The sequence below is a fragment of the Puntigrus tetrazona genome, chromosome 19 (genome assembly GCF_018831695.1).
Source record: "Puntigrus tetrazona isolate hp1 chromosome 19, ASM1883169v1, whole genome shotgun sequence".
NCBI lineage: Eukaryota > Metazoa > Chordata > Actinopteri > Cypriniformes > Cyprinidae > Puntigrus > Puntigrus tetrazona.
The window spans coordinates 16,654,991-16,682,663 of record NC_056717.1 but is presented as its reverse complement, the minus strand read 5'-3'; the positions used below and the strand labels follow the sequence as shown (position 1 = coordinate 16,682,663).

The 27,673-nt window shown below is 38.3% G+C and overlaps 3 protein-coding genes across 4 annotated transcripts; 2 read left to right on the top strand and 1 right to left on the bottom strand.

Moving 5' to 3' along the window:
* Positions 1 to 1,333: 1,333 nt before the first annotated feature.
* On the top strand, positions 1,334 to 14,702 carry eppk1 (epiplakin 1). The gene is given in 14 exon segments (XM_043217290.1): positions 1,334 to 1,475; positions 4,079 to 8,621; positions 8,624 to 9,421; positions 9,424 to 9,855; positions 9,858 to 11,105; positions 11,108 to 11,383; positions 11,386 to 11,457; positions 11,460 to 12,122; positions 12,125 to 12,400; positions 12,403 to 12,474; positions 12,477 to 13,139; positions 13,142 to 13,417; positions 13,420 to 13,491; positions 13,494 to 14,702. Coding segments are annotated over 13 exon segments (10,314 nt in total). The 5' UTR covers positions 1,334 to 1,475; positions 4,079 to 4,105; the 3' UTR covers positions 14,444 to 14,702.
* An 82-nt stretch (positions 14,703 to 14,784) lies between these two features.
* fbxl6 (F-box and leucine-rich repeat protein 6) lies at positions 14,785 to 18,614 on the bottom strand. Its single transcript, XM_043217291.1, is given in 10 exon segments — positions 14,785 to 15,111; positions 15,277 to 15,517; positions 15,695 to 15,926; positions 16,159 to 16,272; positions 16,433 to 16,540; positions 16,847 to 16,975; positions 17,058 to 17,121; positions 17,231 to 17,389; positions 17,795 to 18,149; positions 18,152 to 18,614. Coding segments are annotated over 10 exon segments (1,716 nt in total). The 5' UTR covers positions 18,336 to 18,614; the 3' UTR covers positions 14,785 to 14,981.
* Positions 18,615 to 19,129: 515 nt separating this feature from the next.
* Positions 19,130 to 27,452, top strand: slc52a2 (solute carrier family 52 member 2). 2 transcript variants are annotated; one of them, XM_043218003.1, is made up of 5 exons: positions 19,149 to 19,370; positions 23,974 to 24,111; positions 24,216 to 25,068; positions 25,449 to 25,572; positions 26,193 to 27,452. In XM_043218003.1, exons 2-5 carry the CDS (start codon positions 23,982 to 23,984, stop codon positions 26,400 to 26,402), a joined length of 1,317 nt encoding a protein of 438 aa, XP_043073938.1. In that variant the 5' UTR covers positions 19,149 to 19,370; positions 23,974 to 23,981; the 3' UTR covers positions 26,403 to 27,452. The 2 variants fall into 2 exon arrangements, with proteins under 2 accessions (XP_043073937.1, XP_043073938.1); XM_043218002.1 differs by lacking the exons at positions 23,974 to 24,111; positions 24,216 to 25,068; positions 25,449 to 25,572; positions 26,193 to 27,452 and adding exons at positions 20,413 to 20,529; positions 20,628 to 23,967 and having other exon boundaries at positions 19,130 to 19,370.
* Positions 27,453 to 27,673: the final 221 nt, after the last annotated feature.

Here is a 27,673-nt window from a genome sequence, read left to right as displayed (position 1 = left end):
AGAAAGTGACAAGAGGAGGGGCGATGTGGGTTTACCCTCAAGGATTTCTGCTTAGACCTGTTCTGTCAAATCAGCTACACAATCTTGTCTTTAATATGCAAATATTTAGCACATAAAAGGCTAAAAGAAAAGTGTCAAGCAACGTGAAGGAGGGTTTTGGGGATTAACTCGAGTTTAATATACTTAATATGCTTACATACAATACATAGCAGCACGCGCACACATGTAAATTGCAAGAAGTTTATATCAGTAGTCCCATATTCATAATTGGATACTTTTAATAGGTGGGTAGCTGTCCTGAACCCTAACCCCTAAATTTCAACTTATGAAAATGATTGAAATGATGAAATGATCAATGATGAAATGATGATTGTATTATTTCACTTGATGTTTTTTGATTCGTTTAGTAAAGTATATATATATATATATATATATATATATATATATATATATATATATATATATATATATATATGTGTGTGTGTGTGTGTGTACAGTATACTGAGACTTATATTAAGTGGCCCTAATACCTGTGTACTTACATAGTAATTGTGTACATAGTATTTAACCACAGTGTATGTACTATAGTACTACAGCTGTAAGATTTCTGTAACTACACCCTCAGAATGGTATGCGCAAGTACAAATGTGTAACAGGACTAATATAAATAAGTCATTTTAAAGTATGATAATATTATACAACATTTCTACAACATTTTTACTTTATTTTTAAACAAACAAATACAACCTATGTAATAGAGACTCTAAGGGGAAAAGAAAAACTGCCATGAAACTTTGAATGGCAGTGGTTTTAATTAAACTATTTAAATGAACTATTCTACGGTGCGCTCTATAAGGACAATTTCACCACTAAACCCAAAGCTTCAGGTTGAGCAGGACGTGCCATCTGAGATAAGACATCACATGCAAAATATTTACATCATTTGAAATCATTAACAGAATCTGTGCTAAAATACTAGTGAAGTACAACGAAATCATTCATGAGAACAGGCTTTCATAAGTTTGAACATGAGCTTGAAGCATTTCTGAACATTTCACCACAGTCTGAAATGTTAACCAGCAATTGCGAAAAAAATGTCAGTTCTTTGCCCCAATAAACCCATTTAAAGTAGCACACACAAAATTCATAGTGTTTGAATACTTGAAAATGAATTTAGTTAATGATTGCTTCTATATGTGAGTTTTGTTCCTGTGCATATTGAACAATAAGGAGAAAGTCATTCTTTCACTTGGTTGCAAGGTATGTGTCTTATCTCCACAGAGAGAGGGGAGTATTCCTGAGGGTGGAGTTTGGCCCTGACTGATCAGTATATTAAACAGCGGAAAGGAAGGAAACATGCTCAGTCTTTTACTGAGTGTCCGCTGTGTGCTTGACCTACATCAACCCTTCTTAAGCAGAAAAACACAGCCTTAACTGGATCCTGACCGAAACTTCCGGCAAAATCACCAAAAGAGGTAAGAATGATTTCAGGTTGTTGTAAAATGTTTTGGGGTCTCATATATCGATCTAAAGACTGTTATTTTATTTGTACTGGGATTTACTTTAAAATCTTTATCAGTGTTACCTACATGTAGAGCAAGGATCTTCAGGCAACTGAGTGTGTGTGTGTGTGTGTGCCATAATTTATGCTTTTATGAAAGTTATGCTTAACATATGCTCACTTGTTTTACCACACCTCTTAGCAATAAAAAGACATTGCTTTATGAAATGGCCAATATTTGCAGACACCTTTGAACAGGGATGATTATATAAAGTCATGTAGGTTTCAGTTTTTATTTTGAAAGAACTGGTCAAACATTTACATTTATGCATTTTTTAAAAGCAACTTTCGAATGAAGGAGGCTAAAACACAAGAAAGGTGTTGCCACATTACAACAGTGTCGCAATAAATAACTTTGCCTGGTACTTCATAGTTGTAGGGCAAGTAAATGAGCTATTCAGAGAAATGCAATAAGGAATTCTGTATGTCATGCAATATATGCAATATACATTATATTTACATTATATATATATATATACACACACACACACACACACACACACATACATTGCAGTGCAGAAGGATTATTGCTATGCAGAATGACTATGTATTATAATGATAATGTATTATAATGTTTTAGTAAGAAAAGTCTGAAAAACAGCATACAATCTGCATAAGAATACCTTCATGATTTAATCTGTATAAAGTGTAAAAAAAAAAGTGTACTTAAAATAGTGTTCACCTGAGGGCTTTTGAAAGTGTCTGAAACCACAGAGTCATGTGACCTTATGGTTTCAGAGATCCTTATTTATACCTGACACTGCCTGCATCCAAGGAATTTGGACAGGAAGAAGCTATTAGCAGCCTTTTTTTTATTGTGCAAGCATTAACCCCCCACTTGCTAGAAGAATGCTATTCTTGGCTGACTGCAGCAATGAGACTTCATAACTAGGATATAATTTAATTTACAATAAACATTCAATGTTTACACAAGGATGTGACATCCTTGTTATAAAATAATTAAAATAGTGACATGTGAAAGTCAGTATAGTCTGGACTGGATTTGAAAAGGGTTAGGTGGAGTCTGAAGCCCAAGGAATGAGGAGGCCTTGAATGCTTGTGGAAGAAAGGAAAGTTATGAGACATGCAATGTCTTTGTACTTTTTCAAACTAGAGTTGCAGGTATCTTTTATTAACTTCAGCTTTACTGGAGTGCATAGGAAACAAATCTGATGAAACAGAGCTACCTTACAGGGTTGGTAAATCTCTTGGCAAACAAAAACGCCCAAGTGCTGCACAGACCAAATCGTGTGGTATTTTGATGTTGTACACCACTTGGTCTGCACAACACAGCAAAGGTATTCAAGACCTGATACAACCTCTTGATTGATCCTACACCGTGCAAAGTTACCCCCACCTGAGTAGTATAAAACATAAGAATCTAATTTCTTCCCACATGGGCCTGTGATAAATCAACATCATATTGAGTGATGATAAAATGTATTTTTATGATCAATTACAATGTTTTATCATTTATGATGGTGATAATCATAATAAGATGGTGATAAGATCTAGACATATTTACTCAATATAAATTAGTAAATTAACAAAAAAATAAATAAATGCATCAACAGCCAGCCAGGCTAATAGATTTTTCTGAATATTTATATTTTTGTGTAAATGAATGGCACTTCACTTACTTCATTTGCATCATACAACAATCACACTGAAAGTGAAAGTAAAACTGAAAGACCTTCACGACAACCCGTCACAATAAAGGTCTGGTTTAAGATGAAGAAATTATGACATAAGTTTCTGCAGTATTAATATTTAATATAAAATATTATAATAATAATATTATAAAAATATTATAATAAGTATTAATAATATTGTAAGAAATATCATACAACCACATAAATTTACAGTTAAACAGTGCTGTTGTTTTTATTGTAAAATGTGTTTGTTTGTTTTTTAATTAGAGATGAATTGTTATTACACACAATTTGGTTAGGCTATAATCCATTTGTATTGAATCATAAAAAACTGAAATCACTAAATAAAAAATGCAAAAATATAGAACATAAAATAGACTTTATAGTTTTTATAGGAGTGAGAGAGAGAGAGAGAGAGAGAGAGAGAGAGAGAGAGAGAGAGAGAGAGAAAGAAAGAAAGAAAGAAAGAAAGAAAGAAAAAAAAGAATGCACCTCACACACTTCCGTGCATGACTGTGTAACTGACAAGTGAAAAACCTGTCAGGGACATTGAATCTTAATCCTTACATTCTTCAAGAATACATCAGAATCTTGTATTTCCAGTTTCCCATTGCTTACAAAGTTTATGCTAGTAAAACACATGCACACTTTTCCAAGTGATGCAATACTCAAGTTTTTTCCTGTTGGGGCAAGTCATAAAAGGGGAGAAAGCTGCTTTCATTGTTAGCGCAAACAAGTTCTAACATGGTTCAGTGGTGTACAATTTGCCTTTTCTACAGTAAACAAAATATATGGATAACCTAAGTGATTAGATTAGACTAGTTTTTAAATGTGTGACTAATAATTATTCCTATGTTATCCACAGACCCTGGTGCAAGAACATCCACAAAAAATGCCAACTCAGGAAACTAACGGTTCTCAGGGGCCAGTAGCTGGAGTGTTCCTTGAACATTCAAATGAAACCATTACAATATACCAAGCCTTCAAAAAGCGCCTGTTGAAGCCAGGAACATGTCTGGCACTGTTAGAAGCTCAAGCTGCAACAGTAGGAATCATCGACCCCATCAAAAACAGGACATGTTCTGTAGATGATGCAGTAAAGGAAGGCATTGTGGGACATGAAATGAAAGAAAAACTTCAATTAGCTGAGCGAGCCATCTCAGGCTACACAGATCCATACACCAACCAACAAATCTCACTCTTTCAGGCCATGCAGAAAGATGTAATCCCAAAAGAACATGGCATTAGATTACTTGAGGCACAGATCTCTGTCAATGGGATCTATGACCCTATTGAAAAACGCTATCTAACAGAAAAACAAGCCTATGGGAAGGGTCATTATGACAAAGATCTTTTTAGAGACCAAGTGGATGCTCTAAAAGTATTCTATGACCCCAATTCTCAAGAAAACCTCACCTATGCATCACTGATAAAGAAATGCACCATAGCCCCAGAAACAGGTTTGCTTCTGTTCCCCATCTACATAACATTTAAAGGCCTCCGCAGAGGCGTAACCTCTGCTGAGCTTCTTGCATCAAAAATTATTGACCAACAGACATTTGAAAATCTGCATAAGGGCAAAACCACCACCCAAGATGTAATGTTGATGGAAACAGTAAAAGAATATTTAGAAAGTAAAAAGAGCATTGGGGGAGTAGCTGTGCTCTCCACAAACAAGAGAATGAGCATTTATCAGGCAATGAGACAAGGAATAATCATGCCTGGCTCTGCTTTGATTCTGTTGGAAGCCCAGGCTGCAACTGGATTCATGATTGACCCTGTTGAAAACAAGACATGCAGTGTAGATGAAGCCATTAAACAAAAACTTGTAGGGCCAGAGTACCATGCAAAATTGCTTGCAGCAGAACGAGCAGTCACTGGTTACAACGATCCATACACTGGTGAAACTATATCTCTTTTTCAAGCTCTGAAGAAGGAACTGATAGTAAAGGACCACGGGATCCGATTGCTAGAGGCACAAATTGCAACTGGTGGAATTATCGATCCAATAAACAGTCACAGAGTTCCTGTGGATGTAGCATACAAGCGTGGCTTCTTCAATGAGGAAATGAACGCCATCCTTGAAGATCCAGGAGATGACACTAAAGGTTTCTTTGACCCAAACACGAATGATAATCTGACATATCTACAACTGCTGGATCGTTGTGTCATTGATCCCTCTACAGGACTCACATTATTACCCATTCACGATCCTTCCAGTAGTGTGAATCACACATTCATTGGCTATGACATCAGAAAAGTCTTCAAGGGTATCATGGTAAAAGTGACATGTGGAAAATACATGGGAATGACTGTTTCACTTTGGGAATTACTTATGTCTGAATATTTCACTGAACAGCAAAGGCAAAACTTTATTGAGCAATACAGAAACAAAACACTAACAACTGAAATTATAGTTACCAAAGTCCTGGAAATCATTGAACATTCGGTGAAAACAGCTAATGTAGTTTTCGAAGGTATAAGGGAAAAAGTAACTGCAAACCAGCTTGCTGAAGCCGACATCATTACAGAGAATGATCTAGCAGATCTCAGAGAAGGAAAAAAGACAGTAAAAGATGTTACAGAGAATGAATCTGTGCAAACATACCTACAAGGTAAACCAAGCATTGCTGGTGTGCTGCTTCCTGACTCCCAAATAATGTCAGTTTACCAAGCCAGACAAAAAGGAATTCTTAGGCCAGGAACATCACTTGTTCTTCTTGAAGCTCAGGCTGCAACAGGATTCATAATTGACCCAATTGCTAATCAAAAATTTTCTGTAGATGATGCAGTGAAGGCACGAGTTATAGGAGCAGATCTTTATGCGAAATTAAGCTCAGCAGAGAAAGCAGTGACAGGTTACCAAGATCCTTACACTGGCAAGAAAATCTCATTGTTCCAAGCAATGCAGAAAGATTTAATTGTGAAAGATCATGGCATACGTCTGCTAGAGGCCCAGATTGCCACAGGGGGCATCATCGATCCTGTAAATAGCCATCGCATTCCTGTTCATATTGCTTATAAACGAGGATATTTTGATGCAGAAATGAATCAGATCCTTTGTGATCCAACTGATGACACAAAGGGATTCTTTGACCCAAACACTCATGAAAACCTTACCTATATGCAGCTTATGTCCAGATGTGTCATAGATGAAAGCACAGACCTTTCCCTCTTGAAAATCAAAGAAAACGACAAGCGAGTCAAAATAGGGGGGAGCGCCAAAGAGATATTTCAAACCACGTATGTCTCTGTGAGATACGGCAGATTCAGCAACATGAATGTAACACTCTGGGATCTCATCAACTCTGAATATTTATCTGAAGAGAAAAGGCAGGACCTGTTAAAGCGCTACAAGTCCAAAATGATCACAGTAGAAGAAATCATAACAATTATTTTAGAGATCATTGAAAGCAAAGAAGTACAAAGAAATGCTGACCTCACTGTAAATGGTCTTAGGGGAAAAGTCTCAATTTTGGAGCTGCTGAATTCGACAATAATAGATGGAAAAACATACAAAAACGTGCTTGAGGGAAAGCTAACAATCGAAGATCTCACTGAGATGGGCACTGTGAGAAACTTCCTTAGTGGAACAAGCTGTATAGCAGGTGTAATACTGCAAAAGTCAAATCAGAAAATGAGCATCTACCAAGCCAAAAAAGAGGGCTATCTTAGCCCTGGCACTGCCTTGTGTCTTCTTGAAGCACAGGCTGCCACTGGTTTTATTACTGATCCAATACAAGGCAAGAAACTCACTGTTAAGGAGGCCTTAAAGCAGAAAGTCATTGTTCCAGACTTGTATGAAAAGCTCTTGACTGCTGAGAAGGCAGTGACTGGTTACAAAGACCCATACACTGGCAGGACAATATCACTTTTTGAAGCCATCAAGAAAGATCTTATTGTAAAGCAGCATGGTATACGTCTACTTGAAGCCCAGATTGCTACAGGTGGCATCATTGATCCCTTAACAGGTCTGCATTTACCACTTGAAGTTGCTTTCAAAAAGGGCTATTTTGATGCTGACTTAAACAAGATCCTTGCAGATCAAAGTGATGACACTAAAGGATTTTTTGATCCCACCACACAAGAAAATCTGACCTACATGGAGATGTTGGCACGATGCATCAAGGATCCTGATACTGGTTTTTTCCTTCTTTCAGTCACTGAAAAGGAAAAAACTCAAGAAAAATCTCAAAAAATTATCTTGGATGCTGAGATCAAGGCAGAATTTGAGAAAAACAGTGTTGTTGTTCTTGTTGGCTGTTTCTCTGGAAAATCACTGTCTCTTTGGGAAGTAATACATTCTGTTTACTTCACAGATGAACAGAGGCAACAGTTCTTTGAACAATACCGGTTGGGCAAGATAAACATCAAGGATGTTGTTACCATAGTTACCAAAACTATTGAAACAATAGAAAAGAAAGAAGCAACTTCTCAAACAACTATGGGCCTGAGAAAACCTGTTTCAGTGCAACAGTTGCATGACTCTGGAATTATTGACACCAAAACTTACAAAGAACTGCAAAATGGTAAGGAGACACTAGAAAATGTGGTTAAATGTGAATTTGTTCAAAGGTACTTGAAAGGCACTGGAAGTATTGCTGGAGTAAAGCTTCATCCATCAGGAAAAGTATTAAGTTTATACATGGCAAAGACTGAGGGTTTACTCACTTCCGATGCAGCACTTTTGTTGCTTGAAGCTCAGGCAGCGACTGGATATATTATCGATCCAATCCACAACACACATCACACAGTAATGGAAGCTGTCAGAGCTCAACTTATTGGACCAGAGATATTGGAGCACTTACTATTGGCTGAACGTGCTGTCACTGGCTTCCCAGACCCATACACAGATGAGCAAATAAGTTTATTCGAAGCAATGCAAAAAGGTCTCATACCTCGAAAACATGGAATGAACCTCTTAGATGCACAGCTTGCCACAGGTGGGATTATTGATCCAACTGGCAGCTACAGGCTGCCTGTTCAAAAGGCAATAATTAAAGGATATTTGAATAATGAAACCAGTGATCTTCTGGCAAATCCAATAAAAAACGAAAAGGGGTTTTCTGAACCAGAAACAAAAGAACCTCTTTCTTACCAACAACTCATGAAGAAATGTGACAGGAATTCAACCACCGGCCTGCTGCTTCTCCCAGTACCTGAAAGGAGTGCTGAAAACCTAACCTACAATGACATACAAATAATAAAAGTCTTCAAAGAAAAATCAGTGATCATCAATGCTGGTAAGTTTGCAGATAAACGTGTATCACTTTGGGATGTACTAAACTCAGAGTATATCTCCACAGAGAAAAGGAAAGAATTTCTTGACCAATACAAACAAAAGAAACTGTCAATAGAGGAGATAACAGAAACAGTGACTGCAATGATAATTGAAGTTACCACAAAAAACATTCTTTTAAAGGCCTGAGAAAACAAGTATCAGCAAGTGATCTATTTGAAGCAAAAATCATCTCAAAAGAAGTGATGAGTAAGCTTATCAATGAGGAAGTAGATGATGAAGATATAAACCAAATGGAATCTATTCAAAAATACCTTGGAGCAACAAATTGTATTGCTGGTGTATATGTCCAGTCCACAAAACAGACCATGAGCATCTTTGAAGCCAGAAATAAGGGACTTCTGACACCTGGAACATCTCTGGTTTTGCTTGAGGCTCAGGCTGCCACTGGCTTTATGATTGATCCGGTGAAGAATAAAAAGCTGTCAGTAGAGCAGGCTGTGGCTGAAGGCGTTGTGGGGATGGAATGGAAAAGCAAATTGCTTGCTGCAGAACGGGCAGTCACTGGTTACACAGACCCCTACACAGGCAAAACAATCTCATTGTTCCAGGCCTTGAAAAAAGATCTGATCGTCAAGGACCACGGTATTCGTCTGTTAGAAGCTCAAATCGCTACTGGAGGCATCATTGATCCAGTGCACAGCCATCGTGTTCCAGTGGAGGTGGCTTACCAAAGAGGGTATTTTGATGAAGAGATGAACAAGATCCTCTCTGATCCAGATGATGACACCAAAGGATTCTTTGATCCCAACACGCAGGAGAACCTCACATACTTGCAACTTGTGGAGCGGTGTGTTAGAGACCCCAAAACTGGCCTGAGTCTCCTTGTGATTGTGAAAAAGGGTGAGCACTACTTCTTCATTGATGAACATACAAAGATTATTCTTAAGTCTACAACCACAAAGAAAGCAGGGGTAAATTCCAAGGACAGCAGGTCACTCTTTGGGATCTTATGTACTCAAATTACGTTTCTGAGGAAAAGAGGAGAGAACTGGTCCAGCAGTTTAAATCTGGTACAATAACTATAGAACAGTTCCTAGAAATAGTCCTGACACTGATCTCACAGAAATCAGGAACAAGCACTCAAACCATTACAACAATAACAACAACAACAGAGACAACACAAAAACAAAATTTTCAAGGTATCAGAAAGGATGTGAGCGCTGATGAATTGCTGATATCCAAAGTCATTGATGAGAAGATTTACAAAGACCTAAGTGCTGGAAAAGTCACGGTTGATCACGTAAGTGAAATGGACTCTGTGAGAAAATACCTCAAGGGAACAAATAGCATCGCTGGTGTATTTGTTCAGTCTGCCAAACAAACCATGAGCATCTTTGATGCCAAAATAAGGGACTTCTGACACCTGGAACATCTCTGGTTTTGCTTGAGGCTCAAGCTGCCACTGGCTTTATGATTGACCCAGTGAAGAATAAAAAACTGTCAGTAGAGCAGGCGGTGGCTGAAGGACTTGTTGGGACAGAATGGAAAAATAAACTGCTCTCTGCAGAACGGGCAGTCACTGGTTACACGGACCCCAACACAGGGAACATAATCTCTTTGTTCCAGGCCTTGAAAAAAGATCTGATCGTCAAGGACCACGGTATTCGTCTGTTAGAAGCTCAAATCGCTACTGGAGGCATCATTGATCCAGTGCACAGCCATCGTGTTCCAGTGGAGGTGGCTTACCAAAGAGGGTATTTTGATGAAGAGATGAACAAGATCCTCTCTGATCCAGATGATGACACCAAAGGATTCTTTGATCCCAACACGCAGGAGAACCTCACATACTTGCAACTTGTGGAGCGGTGTGTTAGAGACCCCAAAACTGGCCTGAGTCTCCTTGTGATTGTGAAAAAGGGTGAGCACTACTTCTTCATTGATGAACATACAAAGATTATTCTTAAGTCTACAACCACAAAGAAAGCAGGGGGTAAATTCCAAGGACAGCAGGTCACTCTTTGGGATCTTATGTACTCAAATTACGTTTCTGAGGAAAAGAGGAGAGAACTGGTCCAGCAGTTTAAATCTGGTACAATAACTATAGAACAGTTCCTAGAAATAGTCCTGACACTGATCTCACAGAAATCAGGAACAAGCACTCAAACCATTACAACAATAACAACAACAACAGAGACAACACAAAAACAAAATTTTCAAGGTATCAGAAAGGATGTGAGCGCTGATGAATTGCTGATATCCAAAGTCATTGATGAGAAGATTTACAAAGACCTAAGTGCTGGAAAAGTCACGGTTGATCACGTAAGTGAAATGGACTCTGTGAGAAAATACCTCAAGGGAACAAATAGCATCGCTGGTGTATTTGTTCAGTCTGCCAAACAAACCATGAGCATCTTTGATGCCAAAAATAAGGGACTTCTGACACCTGGAACATCTCTGGTTTTGCTTGAGGCTCAAGCTGCCACTGGCTTTATGATTGACCCAGTGAAGAATAAAAAACTGTCAGTAGAGCAGGCGGTGGCTGAAGGACTTGTTGGGACAGAATGGAAAAATAAACTGCTCTCTGCAGAACGGGCAGTCACTGGTTACACGGACCCCAACACAGGGAACATAATCTCTTTGTTCCAGGCCTTGAAAAAGATCTGATCGTCAAGGACCACGGTATTCGTCTGTTAGAAGCTCAAATCGCTACTGGAGGCATCATTGATCCAGTGCACAGCCATCGTGTTCCAGTGGAGGTGGCTTACCAAAGAGGGTATTTTGATGAAGAGATGAACAAGATCCTCTCTGATCCAGATGATGACACCAAAGGATTCTTTGATCCCAACACGCAGGAGAACCTCACATACTTGCAACTTGTGGAGCGGTGTGTTAGAGACCCCAAAACTGGCCTGAGTCTCCTTGTGATTGTGAAAAGGGTGAGCACTACTTCTTCATTGATGAACATACAAAGATTATTCTTAAGTCTACAACCACAAAGAAAGCAGGGGTAAATTCCAAGGACAGCAGGTCACTCTTTGGGATCTTATGTACTCAAATTACGTTTCTGAGGAAAAGAGGAGAGAACTGGTCCAGCAGTTTAAATCTGGTACAATAACTATAGAACAGTTCCTAGAAATAGTCCTGACACTGATCTCACAGAAATCAGGAACAAGCACTCAAACCATTACAACAATAACAACAACAACAGAGACAACACAAAAACAAAATTTTCAAGGTATCAGAAAGGATGTGAGCGCTGATGAATTGCTGATATCCAAAGTCATTGATGAGAAGATTTACAAAGACCTAAGTGCTGGAAAAGTCACGGTTGATCACGTAAGTGAAATGGACTCTGTGAGAAAATACCTCAAGGGAACAAATAGCATCGCTGGTGTATTTGTTCAGTCTGCCAAACAAACCATGAGCATCTTTGATGCCAAAAATAAAGGACTTCTGACACCTGGAACATCTCTGGTTTTGCTTGAGGCTCAAGCTGCCACTGGCTTTATGATTGACCCAGTGAAGAATAAAAAACTGTCAGTAGAGCAGGCGGTGGCTGAAGGACTTGTTGGGACAGAATGGAAAAATAAACTGCTCTCTGCAGAACGGGCAGTCACTGGTTACACGGACCCCAACACAGGGAACATAATCTCTTTGTTCCAGGCCTTGAAAAAGATCTGATCGTCAAGGACCACGGTATTCGTCTGTTAGAAGCTCAAATCGCTACTGGAGGCATCATTGATCCAGTGCACAGCCATCGTGTTCCAGTGGAGGTGGCTTACCAAAGAGGGTATTTTGATGAAGAGATGAACAAGATCCTCTCTGATCCAGATGATGACACCAAAGGATTCTTTGATCCCAACACGCAGGAGAACCTCACATACTTGCAACTTGTGGAGCGGTGTGTTAGAGACCCCAAAACTGGCCTGAGTCTCCTTGTGATTGTGAAAAGGGTGAGCACTACTTCTTCATTGATGAACATACAAAGATTATTCTTAAGTCTACAACCACAAAGAAAGCAGGGGTAAATTCCAAGGACAGCAGGTCACTCTTTGGGATCTTATGTACTCAAATTACGTTTCTGAGGAAAAGAGGAGAGAACTGGTCCAGCAGTTTAAATCTGGTACAATAACTATAGAACAGTTCCTAGAAATAGTCCTGACACTGATCTCACAGAAATCAGGAACAAGCACTCAAACCATTACAACAATAACAACAACAACAGAGACAACACAAAAACAAAATTTTCAAGGTATCAGAAAGGATGTGAGCGCTGATGAATTGCTGATATCCAAAGTCATTGATGAGAAGATTTACAAAGACCTAAGTGCTGGAAAAGTCACGGTTGATCACGTAAGTGAAATGGACTCTGTGAGAAAATACCTCAAGGGAACAAATAGCATCGCTGGTGTATTTGTTCAGTCTGCCAAACAAACCATGAGCATCTTTGATGCCAAAAATAAGGGACTTCTGACACCTGGAACATCTCTGGTTTTGCTTGAGGCTCAAGCTGCCACTGGCTTTATGATTGACCCAGTGAAGAATAAAAAACTGTCAGTAGAGCAGGCGGTGGCTGAAGGACTTGTTGGGACAGAATGGAAAAATAAACTGCTCTCTGCAGAACGGGCAGTCACTGGTTACACGGACCCCAACACAGGGAACATAATCTCTTTGTTCCAGGCCTTGAAAAAGATCTGATCGTCAAGGACCACGGTATTCGTCTGTTAGAAGCTCAAATCGCTACTGGAGGCATCATTGATCCAGTGCACAGCCATCGTGTTCCAGTGGAGGTGGCTTACCAAAGAGGGTATTTTGATGAAGAGATGAACAAGATCCTCTCTGATCCAGATGATGACACCAAAGGATTCTTTGATCCCAACACGCAGGAGAACCTCACATACTTGCAACTTGTGGAGCGGTGTGTTAGAGACCCCAAAACTGGCCTGAGTCTCCTTGTGATTGTGAAAAGGGTGAGCACTACTTCTTCATTGATGAACATACAAAGATTATTCTTAAGTCTACAACCACAAAGAAAGCAGGGGTAAATTCCAAGGACAGCAGGTCACTCTTTGGGATCTTATGTACTCAAATTACGTTTCTGAGGAAAAGAGGAGAGAACTGGTCCAGCAGTTTAAATCTGGTACAATAACTATAGAACAGTTCCTAGAAATAGTCCTGACACTGATCTCACAGAAATCAGGAACAAGCACTCAAACCATTACAACAATAACAACAACAACAGAGACAACACAAAAACAAAATTTTCAAGGTATCAGAAAGGATGTGAGCGCTGATGAATTGCTGATATCCAAAGTCATTGATGAGAAGATTTACAAAGACCTAAGTGCTGGAAAAGTCACGGTTGATCACGTAAGTGAAATGGACTCTGTGAGAAAATACCTCAAGGGAACAAATAGCATCGCTGGTGTATTTGTTCAGTCTGCCAAACAAACCATGAGCATCTTTGATGCCAAAAATAAGGGACTTCTGACACCTGGAACATCTCTGGTTTTGCTTGAGGCTCAAGCTGCCACTGGCTTTATGATTGACCCAGTGAAGAATAAAAAACTGTCAGTAGAGCAGGCGGTGGCTGAAGGACTTGTTGGGACAGAATGGAAAAATAAACTGCTCTCTGCAGAACGGGCAGTCACTGGTTACACGGACCCCAACACAGGGAACATAATCTCTTTGTTCCAGGCCTTGAAAAAAGATCTGATCGTCAAGGACCACGGTATTCGTCTGTTAGAAGCTCAAATCGCTACTGGAGGCATCATTGATCCAGTGCACAGCCATCGTGTTCCAGTGGAGGTGGCTTACCAAAGAGGGTATTTTGATGAAGAGATGAACAAGATCCTCTCTGATCCAGATGATGACACCAAAGGATTCTTTGATCCCAACACGCAGGAGAACCTCACATACTTGCAACTTGTGGAGCGGTGTGTTAGAGACCCCAAAACTGGCCTAAGTTTGCTTGCTTTAAAAAAGTAGATTTGATGCAAAATGATAAATATGTAAATGTTTATCAGTTTACAATCATTTTTAATCTGCGTGCAATGCTTGCATTACATAAAAAATTTTAAACTGAAAATGTGTGTTAAATTCAGAAGCATCAATGGAAGTGGAAATGCTTTTTGTTTAAAAATGTAGTGTACCGTTAAATTTATATTTCATCTTTTTAACTAATATAACATCTTTTTAACATGCTGTCTTGTGTGCCAAAAATTCAAATAAACACACAATTGCAATATGTTAGTTTATTTTGTCATTTTGAGGTCTGTAACCTTTTTATTCTATATACTACTGTAAAAATTGCTAGTTTACAAAGTAATAAAGTCATAACATTCAATGTTTATTGCGTACCAGAACATGAAAGTATTTATGACAAAAAAACTGTAGTTGCAATCTGACATAAATTGAAAATGTGGAATAATCGTTATATACAAATCCCAGAGACAGAGAGAGATTACATTGTGTACAGTTAAAAATAAGTGAATAAAATCTCAGAGTTCCTGCAATATATACATGTTCAGTGTAATTTGTCCAGTAGTAGCTGAATGTCTTCTCGACCATGATATATTCGTTTGAGTCCTCTGGGCAGATACCGACAAGAAGACAGATTCAAGTACTTCAGTGCCAAGGACTGGCTAATTAGCAACCTGTAAAACAATTAAAAAAAAAAAAAAAGTATCAAAACATTAACTATCTACTAAAAATGATTATTGTTGTTATATTATTATTATTGTGTATTCATAAAATCTTTTTTGGCAGCATTTAACATACAGAGCCATAGTTCTGTATACAGACAACCTGTGCATCATTACCTGAGTGCAGATGAAGTGATTTTAGTACCACTGAGGTTAAGGGAGCGAAACAAATCGACTCCAGCACCATGTGCAAGATGTCCCATGGCAATCTCCATGTCTTCTTCTGAAAATGGCTGGTTGGCCAAATCAAGCTCTCTGAGGGTGTTGCTCCATTTGTGGGCAAGCATGTGTATGCCTTTCTTGGATGTTACCATAGTATTGCTGTTGAAGTACAGGCCCCAATACAGACACTCCAGTTCTAAAAAAGACAGCAAATTAAGGGACAAGCAGCATATTGAATGTATAAACTATAAGAATAAAATGAAGAGGAGAAGTCCATCAATGTAATATTCATATGCGAGTGTGGTTTACAATACATTTTCATTACTGTGTGAGGCACATCAATTCCTATTCACATTTCAAAATCAAGACTTACTCTCACAAGGCAGAGCATAGAGGCCAGTGGCTGTGATGCGAGAGGCACCACGCAGGTCCAGCACACGCAGGTGGGGGGAGCCATGGAGCACATTGTTCAGGTCAGTGTCGGTCATGAAAGAGTGAGAGGAAGTGGCAATGCACAGCTCCTCTAGCACGGGAAAACCAGATGTTGAACTGGGTGTGTTGCGGATCATTTTAGGAACTGGAGTTACATTCATCAACCTAAAAGTCTAAAAAAAAAAAAAAAGAAGAAGATTGTAATACTTGTATTTTTATAAATTAAATTTCAAAGTCAAAATGCTAAGCAATGACTATTTTTTGGTCCTAAACCGTTTTTAAATTAATGATGCTGCAAATTAATTCATTAAACTAAGGCATATTCAGTTGTAAAAAAGCTCAAAGGAGTGATAATAGATTTAGATTATGCGTACGTGACGATCTTAGCACATTTTTGATTAATACCTGAAGTTTAGGGCATCCAATCTGCAAAGCTTGAATACAGATAGGAAGCTGGCAGTATCCTCCATCTAGCTTAGTATTGATCTCCAGCAGCATTAGCTCAGGACAGCAACCCTTCTGTAATTTCAGAGACATTTGCATCAACAGGAACAGACGAAGTTTACAAATTCACATACGTTTATATAATAAAGACATTTTGTAATATGTAGTTGATCTCATCTTTAAATGGCAGAGGAAGTAAACATATTACAAGTAAATAGTCAAAATATCAACTTACGGATAAAGCACTGAGTAGTTTGTCACTCTTGGTGCTGTGTGTGAAGTATATTTTCTTTATTTGGTTGCCATATGCCTCAAGGAAGGTCACCAGACCATCAACATTAAACTATAAAAAAAAAACAAAAAATAGTAAAAATTCACATTAAAAAGAAAATCCAGTCATCATTTACTTAAATCATTCTAACACTGTGACTCTATTTTTAATATATGTGACTATACTAACAGTGAATGAATCCTTCAAAACTTACAAAAATATAATAAAGTAAATAATATGTCCATATTTCGCCAGTCCATCTAAATTTTCTCTTTTCTGTTTCACAGAAGAAAGTATGTCAGGTTTGGAATGACGTACCGAATCTAGATTTTTAGGTGACTGTCCCTTCTAGTCTAAGCAAATAGTATGCACACAAACCTCTGAGTGTTGCAAATTGATATTCTCTAATGACTGACAGTGAGCACCAAGGTTTTGGAAGGCAGTTTCTGTCATCCCCATGCAGTAAGACAGCTTGAGAGAATGAAGATTGCATGACTGTGAAACTTTCTAGAAAAACAGAGCACAGAGATTATCAGAAACGGATTCAGATAGCGCTCACAAAATTTTACTGCAGATAAATTATTATTACCTGAATCACATAATCAACATGTTTTTTCCAGTGGCAAAGGGAGAACTCTCTCAACTGAGATAATCTGTGAGAAGCAGACACAACAAAACGTGTTGCTGTTTTGCACAGACAGATTCACAAATCTTCCAGTTCTTCCATTTAAAAATACACTTTAGTTTGGTTTAACCACTGACCTGTTTTCAGCGAGCCAGTCTATAGTGTTTTTAATCTTCTGTTCTGTCCCAGGTAATTGACTCTTACCGGGTTCAATCCAGCAGTAGCCAACTGACACACTGTGCCACAAGATCGGAGAGGATGCAGCTCCATTCCATAGCCGGCAAACTCTGCCTACCCTTCAGAGACACCAAACCAATGAACTATAAACATACAGCAAATAAGTGTCCATGGTCCACAAAACCAGCCATAAGCAGCCCCGGTGTATCTGCAGTATGGCTCAAAACTATTGATTTTTCTTTTATGCCAAAAATCATAGTAAAGATCATGTTCCATGAAGACATTTAGTAAATTTCCGACTGTGAATATATAAAAACGACATTTTTTCACACCCTCAGGTTCCAGATTTTGAAATAGTTGTATCTCGGACAAATATTGTCCTATCATAAACTACACAATGGAAGGCTTGTTTAAGCTCGTTTGACATGACGTATTAATCTCTTCTATTTTATGACTAGTTTGTGGTACAGAGTCATATATAGCATCTGTAGCTGAATCTCACAAATGCATAGTACATGCCTCACCTGCACAGAAAAGGTACGGCTCCATCCTGGAGAACTGCGAGCTGAAAGATTTTCACCAAGACCTCTATTGGCAAGCTCTGACCCCAGCAGTCAAAGCCATCATCACCAACACTCTCCAAATCAACTTTCTTATCAATGGCTTGCTCTGTGACTTTGAGCATTTTTGCTTTTACTGGTGCTTTTTTTGTTTTGTTAGCAGAGGTTTTACTCCTGCCTTTCGCTTTTACCTTCTTTTTCCTACATCCCTTCCGCTTGGGCTTCCATATGCTGTCACTACTGTTTATATTTGATATAATCAAAAGCATGTCCTCTCCCTCCTGCACGGTGTAATTTGGCCTCATAGTTCGTTTTATAGCTTTTTCTTTTTCTTTTTGCTTTTGTCATCCTTAACCGAATCCGCTTTTCTTTTCAAAAGCCTTTTTCCTTTTGCAGATGCGGACTGGGATGTCTCAGCTGTGCTGGATCCAGCAGTTAGCGTTTCTGCAGAAGAAGACTCGGGCTCTGGGTTTGAGGTGGACACGTCCATTATTGTGCTTGACATGCCCTAATGTTGGTCGTTTTACAAAATCCTCGCTTATTTAAAAAAAATCACGACTTGGCTGACTGAAAAAATAGCTCCTCTTTATGCATTGCTGTACGCAGATTCAGCAGCAGTTTGTCGGATCTTTGTTGAAAATATGAAAAGTCGTGCAAAATATTTTAGAGTTTTGTAGCACCAATACTAAAAACATAAATGCACGACGGTGGAACTTCCCTTTATTGTTGTTACCCGAGCGCCAATGACTCGCGTCCTTCTTCTTCGTTAGATGTTTTTATGACGGTTGGCAAACCAGCCTAAAAATGGTGAATTTACCGCCACCTACTGGACTGAACCAGAGTATGAAGCGTTGACTGGGATTAAAATATATCAAAATTATAAAATGTTATAAACCCTTAACTTTTTATGTGCTTTAAAAAATATATTTACTACTAACAGGTCATTAATTCCTGCATGGCTTCATTTTATATATTTTTTTATTTACAATTTCAGATTTAATTGACTTAAATGTTCTTTTTATGACTCACTACTGCAAAAAAAATGTTAGGTAATTAAGGTCATTTTAACCAAACACTTTTACGGAAAAAAATAAGTACCTACAAATTACATTACTGGAACGGATTATTTTTGCTAAAACATTCTTAAACCCCATCTCGGGGTGTAAAAACCACAAGTACACAATCATTAAGCTACGCATTATGAGAATTAAAAAAAATATTATATACACATTTGTATCCAGGAAAAGGGTCGATGTGATGACGCAATTACGTAATGACGCAAATGAATCAGTGAACCGGCTCTTTGTAAGTGATTCGCTGAAGCAAAGTGGACTAGCAGTGCCTTTTTAGCCAAATAGAACGCATGGAATACGTCCAATCAAAGATTGTTCAGACGCACACGTGACTGAACAGGGAAGTCCGTGATGTAGAGTGGACGGTCCTCTGTTTTATGAAAATTATTGCCTGGGTCCAAAGAAACACGCTGCACAGCATACCTGTAACTACTACAAAGAAAAGACTACTACAGCCGAATAAGTCGGTGAGTAACGTTACATTTCTAAATGTTGCACTTAAATATCACAATTGATGTAAATACATGTACTTTTTTCTAAATGCTTATTTGAGATTTAAACATGTTTGCTACATTGCATAATTTACAACCTCTTATCAATGGCAATCTCCCACAGTAATGGCAATTAAACACAGCGTTCATTTTCAAACTCCACGATGCCATGCATTGACGCGTCCTCGCGCGCTAGAGAGAAAGAAGGAACCACGAAGAACGAAAATGCATGTTCTTGTTTTCAGCCTCAGAACTTGAGCTTTCAAACACTAAAACCAAAACAAGCTAAATAGATATTTAGTCAATAATGGCAGGAAGTCGATAGCGCCTTTCTTACAAAAAATCAGCCGTGTGCGTGAACATTTTGTTCCTAGATTACTTCAGGATATCTAATAAATAACTTGTCCAGTTGACAGAATATGTGACCTTGATTTATGTTAGTAAAGCTAGCAGTGATGCAACTGACCTTTTGCACAATTCTTGAGTTAGTGTTATTTTTATCCCATGAATTCTATTCATTTTATTGTGCTTTTGTGTGACCTGCGCAACAAATACTCATAACGCTTATATAATTCATAACCGTACAATATATTACCAAAGAAATCCACAAATACTAATACTGTAAATATTGTCTCCACTGTAAAATTTAATTAATTTATGGGTATCCTTTAAAACGTAGAAAAGTTGTCATTGTAATTATTTTTCCGATGACAGCATTTGCTATAATCATGTGTTTTTAAGGAAACAAACATAACGTAATTTATACCAAACAATGTTTCTTGTAAATCTAAAGACAGAAAAAGCAAAAGATAAGTTCAAAATTTTTGATGGAAAATTGTTATAAACCTGTAATACAAATAGGAAAACTAAATTTCAGGCAGCTACACCTGTTGTAACATGATAAAAAATTAAAAATAATAATCTGAAGGATAATCTTTGTTGCACGGTTAAGATCAGCTGTGGACTATCATTCTTTGGTCGTTATTACTAAAACATTTATCTGGCCTTTATTTGGAAGCGTGCCTCACCAGATGGTTTAAAAAACAAGCCAAGCCACTTTGATGTTCAACTATGGAGGACCTGCAAGACTTTGGTTCCTCTAGTGCAAGTGCTAAGACCATTTCTGCTGAGCTCAGTGAGTACTACCTTTTGTTTTGCATTCAATGACTGATCAAAACAATTTTCTTTTTAAAAGTATCTGCTTATTTACATCTGGAAAACTATGTTTTGCAGAGGATGATTTTTACTCCAAGCTTGTCGCTGACTTCCTTGGTGCTCATTACGGGGAGCTGTTGGAGCTGGACGAAAAGCCCTGGAAAATTCGCATGTTGATTCAGATTGGACTGATGAGAGAGGAGCAAGATATTTCATGGGTTGATTTAATTCAGTGGCTCCAAAAGATTGCCCCAATGTTTCAGTCGGCTGATTTTCGAAGCTTGATTGAGAGGAACACCACGACAGCTTTGAGCTTAACTGGAGGTGCCAGGCAGAAGTTTCTTGATTCAGATGTAAACTTTGAATTTGTTGGACCTATATGTGATAGTATTGGAATCGGAAGAAGAGATTTACTTGAAATGTCTGACTTTTCTGATCGTGCAAAATTAACTGCTCTCACAAATGGACTCATTCTCGAATTGACAAATTTTATTTCACGAGAGAAATTAGACCCGGTTGTCCTAGTGTCCTGGATTCGTAACTTTGAGCCTTTATTTTGTAGTGATGGCAAGATTCAAAGAGCCTATAGGCTCCTACGGTCAAGTCTTAAGAATTTCAGAATACAGTATCGCAACAATCAGAGGAGCCGAAAGAGGAGCCGCGGATTTCTGGATGAGTTTCTTCAGAGTCCGTTTGATCTTGCTCCTGAAGCTGATGCAGATGATATTGAATACAGGAGGGTGGCAATGGTCAAAGCACATCTGAGGAAGAAACGGCGTATTTCCATGCATAAACCTAACTCTTTGGTCAAGGAGGAGGATGAGTCCTTCCGTATTTCGCAGACAGATATGACTGTGAAAACTCACCCTGAACCCAAGCAAATGCCTGATTTGTTCAGTGTTAAAAACGAACAGAGATCAGAGAGCCATCAAATACCAATACGGTCACTGAAAGATGACAAAGAAGACCCAAGAACCGACACGGGCGACAATGTAACACTTCTGGATATCTCTGTGCTGTCTTGGCAAAAGATTGCAGAAATGAATGGAGGAAAGAACGAAGCTGCCAAGAAGGTTTCACTAGATCTGCTTCAAAATCACTTCTCTGCAATGCTAAAGGAAGATGCTAATCTAAGAACTCTCGATGACAAAGTCAAAGTAAGCACACATCCACTAGTGCCAGCATTGCATTTCCTGCGTTACATCTGCCAGTTCCTTTTCGAACTCATTGATGTAATTGACCAGCAAATGATATCATTTGAAAAAGATATAGTGTACACCATGGGTGAGAAACTTGGACGTGACAAGCACCCCAGGTTTCGGAGTTTTGTCAACTTCGATGAGAGTGCAGTGACCCGTTACATACACATGGCTTCGGAAATGTTATGTCCAAGCGAGGAGACCAACCCTAATTACCGCAGGCACTGGCTTGCTTTTTGTCTTGAAAGAAAAAACCCTTCCAAACTGCCTATTTATAGGTCAAATCGTATCATTAACTACTTTGAAGCAGCCGCTGGACTCATTCACCATCATGAAGATGTTGCTCTCTTTGTATCTGACCTGCAGCTCCTGAATGATGACTCGAATATTCTGTTGGAGAGTGTCAATGCTGACGCAAGTGATGAGGCTTTACAGGCATTGGTCTGTGTGGTTGCTGTTGTGTACCTTAAAGTCTTGGGACCCTTTTGGCAGCTTCTGAAGAGTGATGGAGAATATCCTCTTTTCAGTAGATATATCCTGTGCTTGTATGAAAAGCTTTTGGAATGGTCGCAAGATGCGAGTTGCCTTTTGCAACCAGAGGCCTTTGTCAATGTATTCTTACAGGTTCCAATGCAAGAGGTGACTTTTGGAGGAGTGTTCAGATTTTGCCGTGATAATGCAGAGAACCAATTCGGTACTCTGATAAAAGCTTGCTTAGAAAGGATGATGAAAGCCCTCGCAGCTGTACTAGAGGACAATCTTAAAGATTTCTTACCTGGTGGTGAACACTGCAAAGATCTGCCTTCGGATATAGCCGTTCAAATGGCAAACTGCACATTTTTACAGCTTATGGGCGAGTACCCCTTTGGTCATGCATACCCATATGAGAAGAACAGGCCTGATAAAACTCTTGGTCGGACAGAGGGTTCAGTTTCTGAAAATGCAGAACAAGACCCTTCCTGGGAGACAGCAGATGAACCTACATCAGCAGTGGTCACAATGTCACCTGCTAAAACCACTCAAAAACGCTACTCCATCTTTGACGGAGCAAATTTCAATGCCGCCAAAAAAATGAAGGTGTCTAGACTTAAGCAAAAAGCCCAGGATCACATTTATAGGAAAATGATCATTGGAGCAGTTTCAAAATACGGTGGCCCATGTAAAAGCAAGCAAGACGTTGAACGATTGCTCACAAAACTAGAAGGTGCAAGCCATGCTCATATACGTGAAGTCATTCGCTGTGAGCTGAACTACCAGAAGAGCATCTTGGGTTCCAGAGACAAAAAGCTAACTCGTATAGGATTCTCTTTGAGTGACATGGTTTCTACACTGAAGGACGTCCTGCCAAATGAGAGGGTTATAGTTATATCACCGACTGAGAATGCACTTGGTCACGCTGAGATTCAAGAGACCCCGGCTGAAACATCATCCCTCGACCCCCAAAGTACAGACACTGGTCAACAAGATAAACAAAGGCATAGCATTGATATAAAGAGAACAAATGTTTTTGGCCCTTGTTACAGGGAGAACTTTGAGTTTCTCTGAATGTGTTTTAACCTGATAAAAATGTTAAACATGTTGCTAGCATTAGTTGTTTTCACATGTGGTAAAAATCTTTGTTTTCAGATGTTTTGTTACTAACAAACTTGTTATTTTACTAGAATAGTAGACTTTAGTTAAATTGTTCATTGTTTTTTATTTGTTTTTCATAAAAAGTTGCATTACAAAATAAAAATGTTTGTAGCAAAATGCTCGTCTTTTTATTAAATAAAAAATCTACTACTACTACCAATGATAATACAATAAGAATATTATAACAATCATTAGTGTACAAGTGTACACACATGAATTTCACACTTTTTAGCCAGTTACATGTGGCTTCTATAACATTTCAAAGAATCTGTAGCATCACACATTTGAGTACTGTGCTTTTAAGCAGAGTAAATTTTACAATTAATGAAAAACTTTTAAAATGTTTATACATATATTTAACAGTTTTTTTCATATTTAAAATTGGCCATATTCAATATACTCTATATTGCTTTGCTGTATATAAGGGAGCACTTTATTGGTTTTAAATAATTTGATATCAGATGACATCGTTTAGCATGAGGAGAGCAATTTACATTGCCTATTCTATTCTTTCAAATACAGTCATAAGAAACAAGTGTACTATGTATAATGAAAAACATGGACGCTCTAACTTACTTGTGCCCTTTTCCTAGACATATAAATGGCAGATACATGGTGGAATCATGACATCGTTACACATATTCTGGTGGCCCTGTTTGGAATGGGCTCATGGATCTCAGTGAACTCATTATGGGTTGAGTTGCCAATTGTTGTGGATGTTCTACCTGAAGGTAAATAGTGTTTTGATAAAAATTCAACGTGCCACAGCTGTACCTAATAGATGCCTAATTTATCCAAATAATTGTAGAACTTTAAACATGTCCTTTCTTTACAGAGTGGAACTTGCCAGCCTATCTTTCAGTGCTGATTGCATTTGGGAATTTGGGTCCAGTGGCTGTGACTTTAACCCACTACTTTGCTACAGGATGGCTGAATGAACGCTTGGTCATCCACATCATACAAGTGATAGCAGTGGTTGCAGCTGCATTCCTTGCTCTCTTTTGGTCCCAGGAGGTCACAGTTGCTGGAGAGCCAAGATCTGTCCCGTTCCTGTTGCTTACTTTTATTCTGTCATTTGTCTGCTGCACTTCAAACGTCACCTTTTTGCCTTTCATGTTCAGTTACCCCCCGCAGTACATCCGGACGTTCTTTGTCGGACAGGGTCTTGGTGCACTCTTTCCCTGTGTGGTTGCTTTGGGACAGGGGGTAGGGAAACTAGAGTGCATTGAAACGGCCAACGGCACAGAGCCCCATTATCTCAAAGAAAACTTCCCAGCCCAAAACTTCTTCTGGTTCTTGTCTGTGATGCTGTTGATTTCGGCTGTCTGTTTCCTTGCTCTGACATACAGAGTGGTCACTCCGACTGCGACAGAGGAAATTCCAAAGACTGAGCAAGAAACAGTGAAAACGGAGGAAGAGGCACACCCTTTACAAAATGGAGCTTCCCCGGTTTCTGAGGAACAAGTAGAAGTTGAAAAACAGGCACCTGTTGTAGCCTTCTGGACGTCACGCAATATATATCTGCTCCTGTTGCTGGGAATATCCAATGCTTTGACCAACGGTGTACTGCCATCCGTGCAGAGTTTCTCCTGTTTGCCTTATGGCACCATGACCTTTCACCTTTCTGTCGTTTTGGGCAACATTGCAAACCCTCTGGCCTGCTTTGTGGCCATGTTTGTCCTACTTCGGTAAGTGAGTTAAAGTTCATAACACTGCTTAGTGGTCCTGTTTATTTAAATCAGGGGTGTCCAGTCTTGTTCTTGGAGGGCCACTGTCCAGGAGAGTATAGCTCCAACTCCAGTTACGGACACATGAACCAGCCAATCAAGGTCTAAAGGCAGGGACACACCAAGCCGACGTCAACCAACTAGAGTTGTTGTTACTAGGCATATCACAAACTTCCAGGCAGGTGTGTTAAGGCAAGTTGGAGCTAAACTCAGCAGGACAGTGTCCCTCTGGTTGTCCTGATTTAAATTCTGCTCATGTATACATTTTCTTATCATTGTGTGATTTAAGTGTTAGTAGTCTATTTGAATGTTTAGAATTGTAATTGATGTTCTCGTTATAGGTCCAGCATTGGTCTTGGTATGATGTCACTGGGAGGTGGTATTTTTGCTGCCTATCTTATGGCTTTGGCTGTGCTGAGTCCCTGTCCACCTCTTTTAGGAAGTCAGTCAGGAGTTTCTCTAGTGGTTAGTAATTATATTAAGTGGAAGAAGAACTTAAAACAAGTCTCTCAAAACGTTTAAAGGAGCTGTTAACTACACCACTGAACTACCACATGCAAAAAATTATATAACTGTGGTGCCCCACTCTTGTTTCCTTAACATATCATCTCTAAAGATTTGATAAAGAATGAGAATTAATGATTGTTAAGATGCTCTGAAAGACACTTATTGTAAAAAGGAGTCATTATAGTGATTTTTAAAATCAGTCAAAATCCTCTTATTTTATTCTGTGTAATTCTATGGGGGCAACTGTTGTATTATTATACTTACATTATAAATGTAATTATAATCTAATAATGAATTATACTTCTTATAATATTTATTTTTATTAATAAAATTTTAAAATATTTTATAGAGTAGATGACCATGCCACAGATGCTCAATAGACCTTAACCTCTATATTCTTTTAATTATTGATTTATATTACAAAAATAAAGATTGAAAATAAATCACCCATTCAGTCAGACATTATATGTAAACACATTATTTATGTAATTCTGTTTAACTATATGGATTAATTAAAACCCATTTATTCTCATCAAGTTTAGTTTTTAACAGAAACCTGTATTTCTTTCTTCATTCAGATCACATCCTGGATTATCTTCACTGGCTTGTTCTCTTACCTGAAGGTTGTAGTTGGGACTCTTCTTCACGAAGCAGGGCATGCAGCTTTGCTTTGGTGTGGAGTCTTCATCCAGGCTGGCTCTCTCATTGGAGCTCTCACAATGTTTCCTTTAGTCAGTGTATACCAGGTCTTCCAGCGAGCCCAGGACTGCACAAACTACTGCAGTTAATTTAACAGCACTTGATTTTAAAACTCAACCTATGCCTTTAACAGGTATCATTTCTCATCTAACATGGGAAAAGATGTTAAAGGACTTTTCAAGTAAATGGCAATGCAAAAAAAGATAAGCTTTATCACATTGCATATCTTGGGTATCATTTGAGTTATTTTGAATGTGTGTGTGTGTGTGTTTGAACACCTTGGTCTACATTAAGTGAAAACCGAAATCAGAAGTTCGCAATTTATAATTACAATATACACTGTTCAGTGAGGAGATTTATACTGTATGCTTCATCTGTGTAGTATTATACACAGTATGTGTTTATTTTTAAAAGCAATCTGGTCATTGTTGATGAATACAAATCAGGTAAGTTTATATTGTTCCTAACTGTAAAAACTATGCTTACTATGACTCCGAAATGAAATATTTTTTTAACGACCACAAGCAAAACATGTGTATCATCACATTCCATTATTTCTGGATTTATATGTAGACACTCAACTCTGTCTAATGAATTGCTGGTTTTGTTTATGTGTACATTTTTAATGTACATACTAAATGTACAAATGTACTGTCATATCTGCCATGTATGGATCTGCCATGTTTTACCCTTTTGATTTTAATTCTTTCAGATGAGGCCAGTATTTTAAGGAAGGTTAATCTGATATTGTTGCTGCTGTTATCTTGCACTTAAATTGTGGTATGTGTAATTTTTGACATTTAGCACTAATTATTCTTGGTACTAACTGCATAAATTCAGAATAAAATCTGGGTTTAAATCAGATTTATTAGTTTTGTGAGAGCTGGGTATTTATATTAAGCACTAACTGCATTCCTTACATCTCTAATCATCTGTTAACTGTGCACTGTATTAACATGACATTGATATTTTGTCAGTGAAGATGTAAGGGAAAAAATATTATATTTAAATGCCATGAGGCTGAAAATAACATGGTGTCACAGAATTGCTATATGCTGTTTGAATATGTTCACATGTTCTTAAACACTTTTTAAGATCTCAGCTTTTTGTAGTAAATAAATGGTTCGTTTGACAGCAAAGAATGCGTGTGGTATAAAAACAAAGTTGTGGAGCTTAAACAAAAGTGAATAAAAACTGACGCATAAACTACTGAAATGTAAAGTAAGCCGTTTCAGATGGTTTTTTTTATTTAACGGTAATATTAAGTCACTGTTTTACTACATTGTTATATAACATAATGGTTATAGTTAAACATTTACTGAAGCTGTGATTGTTCTTCTTAGCTACATTTTTTACATTT

Bases quoted from the DNA above. Each gene is read 5' to 3' on its own strand.
- slc52a2 (XM_043218002.1), top strand. From the start codon at position 20,466: ATGGAGGACCTGCAAGACTTTGGTTCCTCTAGTGCAAGTGCTAAGACC. The intron at 20,530-20,627 runs GTGAGTACTACC...TATGTTTTGCAG, and splicing joins GACCATTTCTGCTGAGCTCA to AGGATGATTTTTACTCCAAG.